The 12,604-nt window shown below is 47.1% G+C and overlaps 1 protein-coding gene across 1 annotated transcript in view; it reads left to right on the top strand.

The window, feature by feature from the left end:
* LOC143963510 (NACHT, LRR and PYD domains-containing protein 3-like) overlaps positions 1-12,604 on the top strand; it is a 140,785-nt gene that overhangs the window by 20,328 nt on the left and 107,853 nt on the right. The window contains exon 2 of the mRNA XM_077473154.1: positions 5,159-5,226. Within this exon, the coding sequence (XP_077329280.1) occupies positions 5,190-5,226 (37 nt within the window). The 5' untranslated portion in view covers positions 5,159-5,189. The remainder of the gene's footprint in view (positions 1-5,158; positions 5,227-12,604) is intronic.

The following is a 12,604-nucleotide window of genomic DNA, read 5'->3' as shown; positions in this document are numbered from 1 at the left end:
ACACTGACAGCAACACTGATACCAGCAACTCTCTGCGGGACCCAAAAATATGACACTGCTCAACCTCTTCAAACAGGAGGGTACGGGCATATAGTACATTGAGCTTTTTTTGTACAAGGAAGTGAGCCAAAGGTAGAAAAAAGGTCCGTGTGCTTGATTAAATAAATCATTTATAGAGTTATGAATATACATGGTCTACTGTTTAATTCCTCCGAGATCCATGCCTCATTCATTTTTATAAATATAAGGTAGTCAACACTGTCGTGAGCTAGGCGAGTGCGCTTATCGGTCATGATCCCCCCTGCTGCGCTGAACGTCCTTTCGGACTGGACACTGGACGAGGGGCAAGCCAACAGTTCCATTGCAAATTGGGCAAGCTCTGGCCAGAGGTCAAGCCTGCCCACCCAGTAGTCCAGGGGTTCATCACTCCTCAGAGCATCCACACTGGCCATTAACCTGATGTAGTCGGACACCTGTCAGTCTAGGCGTTCCCTTATGCTGGATCGGGATGACACCTGTCGATGGGTCGGCTGAAAGAATGACCTCATATCAGAAGTTACCAACACATCTTCAAACCGCCCTCTTCTTGCAGGTGCTGTTGGATTGGTACCCGCAACTCTTTCTCTGGGAGTGGGAATTCCTCCTCTGCCAGCGCAAAAGCAGAAGCAAAAGCAGAATGCAGCATTTCTCGAAGCAAGGCCTGGAAGTGCTCCATTTTGACAGCCCTCTGTGACAGTGGTAACATTTACGCCATTTTGTGTTTGTACCGGGGGTCTAAGTATGTTGCCACCCAGTACTAGTCCTTGACCTTTATGCTTTTTATACGGGGGTCCCTGTTAAAACACTGGAGCCCCCATTTGCACTAAACTGGAAGCGTGTGGTGGCTGACTCCTGCTCATCATCCAGGATAATGTCGTCCTCCTCGTTCTCCTCTCCTCATCCACGCACAACAACAGGGATCCCAGAAAAGTTTAAAGCATGCTGTTCTTGCTCCTCTTCATCCACCCGGCACCATCCTCCTCTGATTCCTCTTCAGACTCCTGTTGTTGACTTGTCTCAGATAGAGTAGCCACCCCTGGGAATTCATCCAGCATTGCGACTTCCTCATCTTCCTGCTCCTCCACGGCTTGATCAATGACACGACGCAAAGCACGCTCCATAAAGAAGGCATAAGGTACCATGTCACTGATTGTGCCATGGCTGCGGCTGACCAGTTTGATGATATCATCAAATGGCCACAGAAGTCTGCATGCGTCGTGCATGAGCAGCCACTGGTGCGGTGAAAAAAACCAAGCTCCCAGAACCTGTTCTGCCGCAGAGTTCGTACAGGTAGTCGTTAACTGCACACTTCTGCTGGAGCAGCCTATCAAGCATATAGAAGGTTGAGTTCCATCACGTCGGGCAATCGCAAATAAGACGTATGACCGGCAGATTGTGTCGCTGCTGAATGTCAGCAAGGCGAACCATGGGTTTGTAAGAACCTCTGAAATGGCCCGAGATTTTCCTTGCCTGTCGCAAGATGTCCTGGATCCCAGGATATTGGACAACAAATCACTGCACGACCAAGTTTAAGATGTGTGCCATGCATGGCATGTGTGTAATTTTGCCCTGTTTCAATGCGCTAAGCAGATTGGCACCGTTGTCACACACCACTTTACCAACTGTCAAATTGAGCGGTGTTAGCCACTGATCTGCCTGTGAACGCAAAGCTGAAAGGAGTGCAGGGCAAGTGTGGCTCTTGGCTTCCAAGCACAACAGACGCAGCACAGCATGGCAACGTTTCACTTGGCATGTCGAATAGGTTCTGGGGATCTTAGGCGGCGCAGCGGAAGAGACACTAGCAGCAGAAAAGGAGGAGTCAGCTGAGGAGGAGAGGGAGGAGGATGGAGTAGGAGGAGGAGAAGAAGAGGTAGACCTGCATGCAATCCGTGGCGGTAAAACCAAATCTACATGGGTGCCATGGGTTACATGCTTGACGGCCATCAGAAGGTTCACCCAGTGGGCAGTCAAAGTTATATACCTTCCCTGCCGTGTTTGCTAGACCACGTGTCTGTGGTCAGAAGTATCTTGGCACCGACACTGTGTGCCAGAAATACATTCACTTGCCGCTGAACATGGCCATATAGCTCTGGGATGCCCTTCTGTGAGAAATACTTCCTTCCTGGGACCTTCCATTGTGGTGTTCCAATGGCCACAAATTTTTGAAAGGCCTCCGAGTCCACCAGTCTATATGGCAGTAGTTGGCAGGCTATCAGTTCTGACAAGCCAGCCGTCAACCATTGGGCAAGAGGGTTATCCGGCGTCATAATTTTTTTACACTCGAACATTTGGCCCACGGCCAAACGTTTTTTCCAGAAAAACGTGAGGACGGCATGATGGAAGGTGGAGTGGAGGAGAGTTGTGAGGAGAGAGTAGAAGATGAGGCTGGACGGTGGGAGCCTGGAGTGTGGCTTTGTGGGTTCCATTGCTCCCACTGGGCTCGGTGATGGCAGCTCATGTGCCTTCTTAAGGCGGTTGTCCCTAGGTGAGTGTTGGGCTTACCACGACTTATGCGTTGACTGCAAAGATTGCAGATGGCAACACTATTGTCAGCAGCAGACACGTTAAAAAAAGCCCACACTGCAGAGCCATGTGGCGGCGTCCTGGGACCGCCAGATGTGACCATACATGGTTGATGCCTCGCTCCTGATACATTTGCAGTCTGCTTTGTCCCTCCTGTGCAATCTAAGTTCCGCCTGCTTCTCCTCCCTATCTGCTGGTCCATATCTCCCTCTGAACTCCCCTCCTCTTCCTCTCTTGTGGGCACCCACGTGACATCACTAGACACATCATCATCAATGTCACCTTCCCCACCTCTATAATTAGAGATCTCGGAGTAGGCAGCAACACCGGTGACCAACCTCCTCCTTGGGCTGATCTGGGTACTGTCGTCAGACTGCTGAGTGGCGGTTGTTGCTACCTTCTCTTCCTGATCCAATTGCAAGAATGGCTGGGCATCGGAAATGTCTTGTGATGGATCCAAAAATAATTCATCTGACTAAAGCGGAAGGTATATGGTGGTGGCGGTGTTGGTGGTAGTGTCTTTGGGGGTGCACACAGCAGAGAGTGAAGAAGAGGGTGCAGAAGAGTAAGGCTGAGTGCGTCCTTTGATGTAATCGCACGCACCTTCTGCAATTTGCCAATTTGGCTCAAGCCTGTTGCTCCTGCCCTATCCCTACCACCCCTTTCAGAAGGGCCTGCCTCTTCCTCTGCCTGTCATTTTTTAAATGACCCTGTGACAAAAATTTCTAGAGAAGTGCATGTATGTGGATGAAGGTACATAACACCCCGCTTCAATCTGTCATTTTTGGGGGCCACTGGTCTATCCCACCAGTTATAATACTTTTTTTAAAATTGTGTTTGTCACTCTTTGTAGTATCGCTGCAGAACCACTCAGCAGTCACAATGCTGCACAGTGGAAATGCACTATACTATGCTTTCTATATGTGCAAGTATTTTATACGTGTATTACACCCCTATATACTGCACACCAAATAGAACACCTTTACCTGTCCTTAAAAGGACCTTTGTAGACCTAATAGTAGCTAGTAGACAAGTGCATTTCGTTTAGTTCCGAATCGAAATTCGGACGAATTTTTATTATTCGAACATTCGGATGCATCCGAACTACCGAATTACAATGCTAACGAATTCAACTGAATTCGGACGAAATTCAAATCAAATTAGAAAAATGACCCGAATTTGGAGCCACATATCTCGGGGCCACTTGTAGCTAGAAACCCCAAATTTGGTATGCAAACACAGTAGAACTAGCACTCCAAATGTGGGGTTTCTAGCTCCAAATAACCCTGGGTTATGAGGCCCCAAATCGGGTCGCAAAATGTAAAGCACTTTTCTGCAGCAGAGAATGACATTTTGCGACCCGACTTTGGGGCCACATATCTTGGGATCACTTATAGCTAGAAACACCAAATTTGGTATGCAAACACAATAGAACTAGCACTACAATGTCTCCAAATTCTATCACCAAGTGACCCCGAGATACATGGCCCTACAGTCGGGTCACAAAATATTTTTCGAATGCGGTTGAAATAATTTCGAATCATGTTGAAATCATTTCGAATCCGGTAGAAATATTTTTGAATTTGGCTGAAATATTTTCGAATGCGACCAATTTTTCAAATTCGGTAGAAAACTAAACAAAATCTGAAAACAAATTTTATGAATATAACTAAACTAAATTAATTAATGAACTAATTAAAACGAAACAAAATTAAACAAATTTTTTCCTTTTGCACATGTCTAGTAGCTAGCTAGTAGCTAGTGAATTGCAGACTGTCCCTGCTCCAAAAACCAAACTGTCCCTCCCTACACTGAGAAACGACAGCTGCAGAATTGGTCAGCAGCACAGCATACTGTACACCTATAACAGGACCTTTGTGGACCTAGTAGCTAGTGATTTGCAGACTGTCCCTGCTCCAAACACCAGACTGTCCCTCAGCCCCTACACTGATAAAAGACAGCTGCAGAATCAGTCAGCACTCAGCAGTCAAGTATAATAGGCTTTCTATATTTGAAAGAAAGTATATTATACGTGTACAACCCTATATACTGTACACCTATACCAGTCCTTAAAAGGGCTTTTGTGGACCTAATAGCTAGTGATTTGTGTCACTACAGTCTGTCCCTGCTCCACACAGCAACCTCTCCCTAAACTGATAAAAGACAGAATGTAAAATGGCCGCCAGATCAGGTCTATTTATAAGGTAGGGGGAATGTCCAATTGTCCATGTGCTGAAATGTCTCAATTGGCTGTCCTGTACCCCACGATGGATGTGTCATCATGGGTCAAAGTTCTTTCACAATGTAAACCATATTTCCGCCGTGCGAACAGCGCCAGAAGTCCGCCGGTTTGGCGAATTGTGAACGCGCAAAATTCGCAGCGAACTGACCACCGGGCGAACCGCAAGGCCATCCCTAGTTCTGAATGACCCTCATAGTTTTATGGGTTGTAAATGACAGACCTTCATCCAATTCTGATCTTCTCTGATTGGACACCTAGGCAGCCAATCATTATCCACATAAGGGAAAAAATCCTTCTTATTGGTTACATTCATCTGACTACAATTGAGTTTATTATTGTTTGTACTCCTTCCAGGTGATGTCATCTCGGGTTATCTCCTGATGTCATGGGGAACTTATACTCCAAATTCTGCTGCTCACGAGGTATGACTGCTGATCCTGTCAATCCTTTACAATGTTTTACTCCATCTCACATCTCCAGAGATTGGAATTAGATGATAGGACATCTTATGTCTCCATAGTCTGGACATTTCCTGTAGACATCTGGTCAGTCCACCCATTAGAAGAGTTCAGGAGCTTTTCATCAAATCCACCATCACATTCCCATCTCTTCAGATTTTATTTATCATTGATGGAAATGATCTTCTGAGATGGTCCAGTGATCCATAATGACTGGAGGTCCCCAATTTTATGGCTATTTGTGTAGTGGTCGGAGGAATCCTTTGTCTATAATCCTAAGGAGAAAACAGCCCTGTGTCACATGACACATACTGCTGGGAGATTTGGGGGTAATCGGAGTTCTTAGTTAGCACTGATCAGACACATCATTATTCATGGGGGAATGTTATTTAAAGGTTTTATACATATATTGTTTTAGTTGGTTAGCACTCTCGCCTAGCAGTAAGAAGGGTCGCTGGTTCAAATCCCAACCACGATACTACCTGCCTGGAGTTTGCATGTTCTCCCTGTGCCCGCGTGGGTTTTCTCCGGGTACTCCGGTTTTCTCCCACACTCACACAAATTATATGGTTATTTGTGTAGTGGTCGGGGGAATTCTTTTTCTATAATCCTAAGGAGAAAACAGCCCCGTGTCACATGACACATACTGCTGGGAGATTTGGGGGTAATCAGAGTTCTTAGTTCACACTGATCAGACACATCATTATTCAGGGGGGAGGTTTTTAAATGAATTATAGTTTTTTAGTTTTACTATGAAACAATCAATAAACATGATGTTTAAAATGGTCACCCCTACATCTACATTACGAGGTCTATATATGAAAATATAAGCTATGAATTTGTATAATTTGCGCAGCCGTCAATAATTAATCCCCGTAATGTGTCTGATAGGTTTACTTCCTATGATCATCAGCTTCATCTTGTGGCCATGATACAGTATTTTCTTGAAATTCCTCAACAGTAAGATATGGCTTTATGGCCACTAGATGGAGCTGATGATTATAGAAAATAAACATATCAGACACATTATGGGGATTATTCACTAAGGTGATTTTTTTTTGTATAAATAGACACCTAGGTGTTTGCACTAGACAGGTGCGGTTCATTTCATTCTGAATCAAAATTTGAACACCACATTTTTATTATTCAGTAATCGGATGTATCTGAATTACCAAATTACAATGGTAACACATTTAAACAAATCTGAAATAATGAATCAAAATTCGGGCAAAATTTGATTAGAAAACAAACTCAAATCAAATTTAAAACAAATTTGAATGAAAATCAAATTATAAAAAAATAGAAATCAATTTTCTAAAAAGATTGCAATAAAATGGAATACAAAATCATAAAGCAATAGAGTAAAAATGAAAAAAAAATACTAAAGAATAGAATAGAATAGACTATGACTGTCTTCCAAAATTCAAATACAATAGATCAGAATAGAATTCAAAACAAAAACGTGTATGGGAACCCTGGGCCCGATACATTGGGGTTCTCCTTAAACCAGGACCCAATCATACACACTGATGACTTTCCAGAAGTTAGCCCCCTCACACCCTTGAGCTCTCCTTACCTCTATGACCCCCTCTTTCTCCCCCTCCTATCTCCACTCCTACCTTTCTATCTCTTGCTCTCTATTTATTTACTATCTCTGTTTCCACCCTTCCTTAAGGTGCCTGCTGGTGGGAAGGCTGGATGTGCAGGTAACAAAGATTACGCACTTGCTTATCACTGGCACATATTGTTAATGTGTGCCACATTTCATTTAGTCAGATGTCCTTCAGGCAGACCCAATTTTGTTCATGAGGACAATGTTCATACCAGGATCTCAAAAGAGGTTTTATCTTGTTTATTCATTTATATTTTTTTTATTTTTACTTTTTTCTTTAAATTGTTAAACCCGATTAGTGCACATTGAATTCCTAATTACCTGATGGCTGAGGGGGGCTTGAGGCCCTGACACAGTCTGAACCCATTCGGGGTGTCGAGGTTTCTGGTCCTCTGGTGGGTTATTAACTCAACTGTCTTTGTGCATTAATTCTCCTTAACCACTTCAGCCCTGGACCAATTTGCAGCCAAAGGACCAGGCCCTTTTTGCGATTCGGCACTGCGTCGCTTTAACTGACAATTGCGCGGTCGTGCGACGTGGCTCCCAAACAAAATTGGCGTCCTTTTTTTCCCACAAATAGAGCTTTCTTTTGGTGGTATTTGATCACCTCTGCGGTTTTTATTTTTTGCACTATAAACAAAAATAGAGCGACAATTTTGAAAAAAAGCAATATTTTTAACTTTTTGCTATAATAAATATCCCCATAAAATATATAAAAAAACGTTTTTTTCCCTCAGTTTAGGCCGATACGTATTCTTCTACATATTTTTTTTGTAAAAAAAATTGCAATTAGCGATTATTGATTGGTTTGCGCAAAAGTTATAGCATTTACAAAATAGGGGATAGTTTTATGGCATTTTTATTATTTTTTTTTTTACTAGTAATTAGGGATGAGCTTCGTGTTCGAGTCGAACACATGTTCGACTCGAACATCGGTCGTTCGTGCGTTCGCCGAATTCCGAACGTTTGGGCCGTTCGCGGCAAAATTCGTGTGGCCCACAATGCATTGCGATGGCGCAATGCATTGCTGTCTCACGATTGGCCAAGCATGCACTGTGACCCCGCATGCTTGGCCAATCGCAGCGCCAGTAGCGGGAAGAGCAATGGTTGGCCACAGGCATCCTGCCTGTGGCCAATCATAGCTCAGACAGTGTAGTGCACGCCCCACACTATATAAAGCTGCCTTTCAGGCGGCCTCGTGTAGTGTTTGTTAGCATCTGAAGCAGTGGGTGTTCTGTGTACCTTCAACACAGTTACACACCAATCGTTTTTGGCTGATTTACTATTTTGCTCTTGTGTAGTGGTTACTGTCTGTGCCCTGACCGCAGTATACACCACTATATTCACCTCACCTATATAGCTAGTGATCTAGCTTTAATAATAGAGCTTGCAGTCAGTAGTGTTAGTGCGTGCTGTCTGCGTGCTCTGTACCCAGTACATACCACTATATACACCTACATAGCTGTTCTCTATTTGAGCCCGATTGTCATTTGCTGGAGTTATTGGAAGTTGTGTGTGCCTCCAGCACAGCACAGTATACAGCTGTATATACCCCTTTAACTCTGCTGTTTTCTTGTTATTGTCTGCGTGCCCTGACCACAGTATACACCGTGATATTCACCTCACCTATATAGCTAGTGGTCCATCTTTAACAATAGAGCTTGCAGTCAGCAGTGTCACTCAGGAGATAGTGCGTGCTGTGTGCCTGCTCTGTACCCAGTACATACCACTATTATCCACCTACATAGCTGTTCTCTATTTGGGCCCGATTGACATCTGCTGGAGTTATTGGAAGTTGTGTGTGCTTCCAGCACAGCACAGTATACATCTGTATATACCCCTTTAACTCTGCTGTTTTCTGGTTATTGTCTGCGTGCCCTGACCGCAGTATACACCGTGATATTCACCTCACCTATATAGCTAGTGGTCCATCTTTAACAATAGAGCTTGCAGTCAGCAGTGTCACTCAGGAGATAGTGCGTGCTGTGTGCCTGCTCTGTACCCAGTACATACCGCTATTATCCACCTACATAGCTGTTCTGTATTTGGGCCCGATTGGCATCTGCTGGAGTTATTGGAAGTTGTGTGTGCTTCCAGCACAGCACAGTATACATCTGTATATACCCCTTTAACTCTGCTGTTCTATAAAAAAGGCATCTGCAGGAGTTAGTGGGTGTTGTGTGCCTCCAGCACAATATAAACTACCCAACTAGTGTTTTACCCAACTCCCTTCAGGCCATTACCATGTCTGGAAGGCCAGCAAGGAGAGGCAGACAGGCGCGAGCCGATAAAAGAGGGCAAGCAGGCTCTGTGTCTAGAGACAACAGTGCTGGTCGGGGACGCGGTGCATTGTCATCAGCACGTGGCCATGGGACATGCTTGTCCTTCTTTTCTGCAGCTGGACATGTTGAACCGCAACATGCCAACGACTTGGTAGAGTGGATGACCAAGCCCTCTTCATCCTCCTCATCCTCTCTCACCCAGTCTCAGGGTAGTAGAAAAGCAGCTGCCAACACATCGTCGTCCCTCCTCTCAATGTCATCATCAGTGACTCCTTCCCTAGACCCACCACGTCCTCCTGAGGAGTCTCCTGAACTCTTTGAGCACAGTGTTGGGTACATGCTCCAGGAGGATGCCCAGTGTTTGGTGGGCTCTGATGATGACACTCAGCTAGAGGAAGGCAGTAGCGTGAGCACAGAGAGAGGGGATGCTCAAGAAGGGCAGCAATCTGGCAGTAATGTTCCACAAGCTGCAGCATACTGCCAGGTTTGCTACAGCGATGAAGAGGGAGGGGATGATGAGGGCACTGACTCCACGTGGGTGCCTGGAAGGAGGGAGGAGGAGGAGGAGGAGGAGGAGGCACATGTCCAACGAGGCAGGATGCCCTCCGGGGGCCAGCTTAGGGGCAGCACACCGACTGAATCACACCGCAGAGCTCCGCCTGCGCAGAGCGCTTCCTCTGCGCGTTATTCTAAAAGTTCTTTGGTGTGGGCCTTTTTTGAGACGAGTGCATCAGATCGCACCGCTGCTATTTGCAACATATGTCTCAAGCGTATCTCACGTGGCCAAAACATCAGCCGCTTGGGCACCACATGCTTGACCAGACATATGTTGACCTGCCATGCAGCTCGTTGGCAAGCATACCTCAAAGACCCACACCAAAGAACAAAGCGGACCTCTCCTTGCTCCTCATCAGCTGGCATCTCCAACCCCACTAGACCTTCAGTCCTCTCTGAAACCTGCTCTGAGAGGAATGAAGGTGTAGAATTAGGTGTGTCACAGCCAAGTGCTTCCGGGAACTCTGCTAGTGGTACATCCACGTCCGATTATAGCAGACAAATGTCCCTGCCCCAGCTGCTGGACCGGCGGAAGAAATTTACTCCCAGCCATCCACATGCCCAGCGGTTGAATGCTAGCTTGGCTAAATTGCTAGCACTTCAACTGCTGCCTTTTCAGTTGGTAGATTCGGCCCCCTTCCGTGAGTTTGTACAATGTGCGGTTCCTCAGTGGCAGGTCCCCAAACGCCACTTTTTCTCACGGAAGGCAATTCCGGCTCTCTACCGGCATGTGGAAGGCAATGTCCTTGCCTCGCTGGACAGGGCGGTCAGCGGTAAGGTGCATATTACCGCTGACTCATGGTCCAGCAGGCATGGACAGGGACGTTACCTGTCTTTCACGGCCCATTGGGTCACTCTTCTGGCTGCTGGGAAGGATGCAGGACAAGGTGCAGTAGTATTGGAGGTTGTTCCGCCACCACGCCTCCAAAATGCTACTATTGGTTGTGACACACCTCTCTCCTCCACCCCCTCCTCTTCTTCTTCCTCCACGGCCTCTTCCAGTGCTCTGTCCTCAGAACCAGCGGTGCTCCGTAGGCGTTGCAGGGGCTACGCAAGTACGCAGGCAAAACGATGCCATGCCGTGCTTGCGCTGGTTTGTTTGGGGGACAGGAGCCACACTGGGGCGGATGTTTTGTCAGCTCTGCAGGGGCAGGCCGAGAGGTGGTTGACGCCACGCCAGCGTAAGCCAGGAATGGTGGTTTGCGACAATGGCACCAACCTCCTCTCCGCCCTCCGACAGGGACAACTGACCCATGTGCCCTGTGTAGCTCACGTCCTTAACCTGGTGGTGCAGCGGTTCTTGGGCAGGTACCCCGGCTTACAGGATGTCCTGAAACAGGCCAGGAGAGTCTGTGTGCATTTCCGCCGATCATTTAATGCCTGTGCTCGGCTGGCTGAGCTCCAAAAGGAGTTGAACCTGCCCAAGAACCGCCTTATATGTGACATGCCCACCAGATGGAACTCAACATTGGCCATGCTGCAGCGGCTGCACACGCAGCAGAGGGCCATCAATGAGTACCTGTGCGACTACGGCACCAGGACAGGGTCAGGAGAGCTTGGTTTTTTCTCACCACGCCAGTGGGGCATGATCAGGGATGCATGCACTGTCCTGTCACCGTTTGAGGAGGCCACAAGGATGGTGAGCAGTGACAGTGCATGCATCAGTGACACTATACCTCTTGTCCACCTCTTGGAGCATACGCTGCGTGGAATAATGGACAGGGCACTTGAGGCAGAACAGAGGCAGGAAGAGGAGGACTTCCTTGCCTCTCAAGGCCCCCTTTATCCAGACAGTGTTCCTGCTGTGCCACCCATCACACAGGAAGAGGGTGAGGAGGAGGAAGAGGAGGAGGAGGATGATTGTGTCAGCATGGAGGTGGAGGCTGGCACTCAGCATCAGCAGCAGCAGTCTTATAGGGATGATTTACAGTCCCAAGAAACACGTGGACTTGTACGTGGCTGGGAGGAGGTAGCTGCGGATCATGTTGTCCTTAGTGACCCAGAGGACTCCGGACCGAATGCCTCAGCTAACCTACGCTGCATGGCCTCCCTGATCCTGCAAAGCCTGCGGAAGGATCCTCGTATTCTTCGGATCAAGGAGAGGGACCATTACTGGCTGGCCACTCTCCTTGATCCACGGTACAAGGGTAAGGTTGCCGACCTTATCTTGCCATCACAGAGGGAGCAGAGGATGAGACATCTCCGGGAGGCCTTGCAGAAAGCTCTGTGCAACGCGTTCCCAGAGACTGGGAGGTCACAAACTCCTGGTCCTGGACAACGTGTTGCTGAGGCATCAGTCAGAAGGAGCGGTGGAGAAGGTGGCCGTCTGACTGATGCGTTCAGACAATTTTTTAGTCCGCAGCCCCAAGGTATGATTGGTTCCAGCACCCATCGCCAGCGTCTAATTTACATGGTGCAGGAATACCTAGGGGCAAGGTCAGACTTGGACACCTTTCCCACTGAAAATCCTCTGGCTTACTGGGTCTTGAGGATGGATCACTGGCCAGAGCTTGCACAGTATGCAATTGAGCTACTGGCCTGTCCTGCATCCAGCGTTCTTTCGGAACGCACCTTCAGTGCTGCTGGTGGCTTCGTTACCGATCACAGGGTGCGCCTGTCCACCGAATCAGTTGATCGACTGACCTTCATCAAGATGAATCAGTCTTGGATCACCCACAGCTACCAAGCACCTGAAGCTGATGTAACCGAATAATTTTTTTTTAAATACCACATCCCTTCAAGACTGCCTATGCTGATGCTGAGTGACTGTCCTGTTATGTTGATTGTCTATCCTCTTCCTCCTCCGCTGATATGTTGGAAGAACATTTTTGGTTCTGGGTGATGCCAGCAGCCCAATTTTTCTGCCCCTGTTTAACAGGGGCGTTTAAGTACA

Source organism: Lithobates pipiens, unplaced genomic scaffold (assembly GCF_037356315.1).
Source record: "Lithobates pipiens isolate NorthernLeopardFrog02 unplaced genomic scaffold, aLitPip1_a1.2 Scaffold_8, whole genome shotgun sequence".
NCBI lineage: Eukaryota > Metazoa > Chordata > Amphibia > Anura > Ranidae > Lithobates > Lithobates pipiens.
The sequence above is the reverse complement of the archived record's forward strand: the minus strand, read 5'-3'. Positions and strand labels throughout refer to the sequence as shown.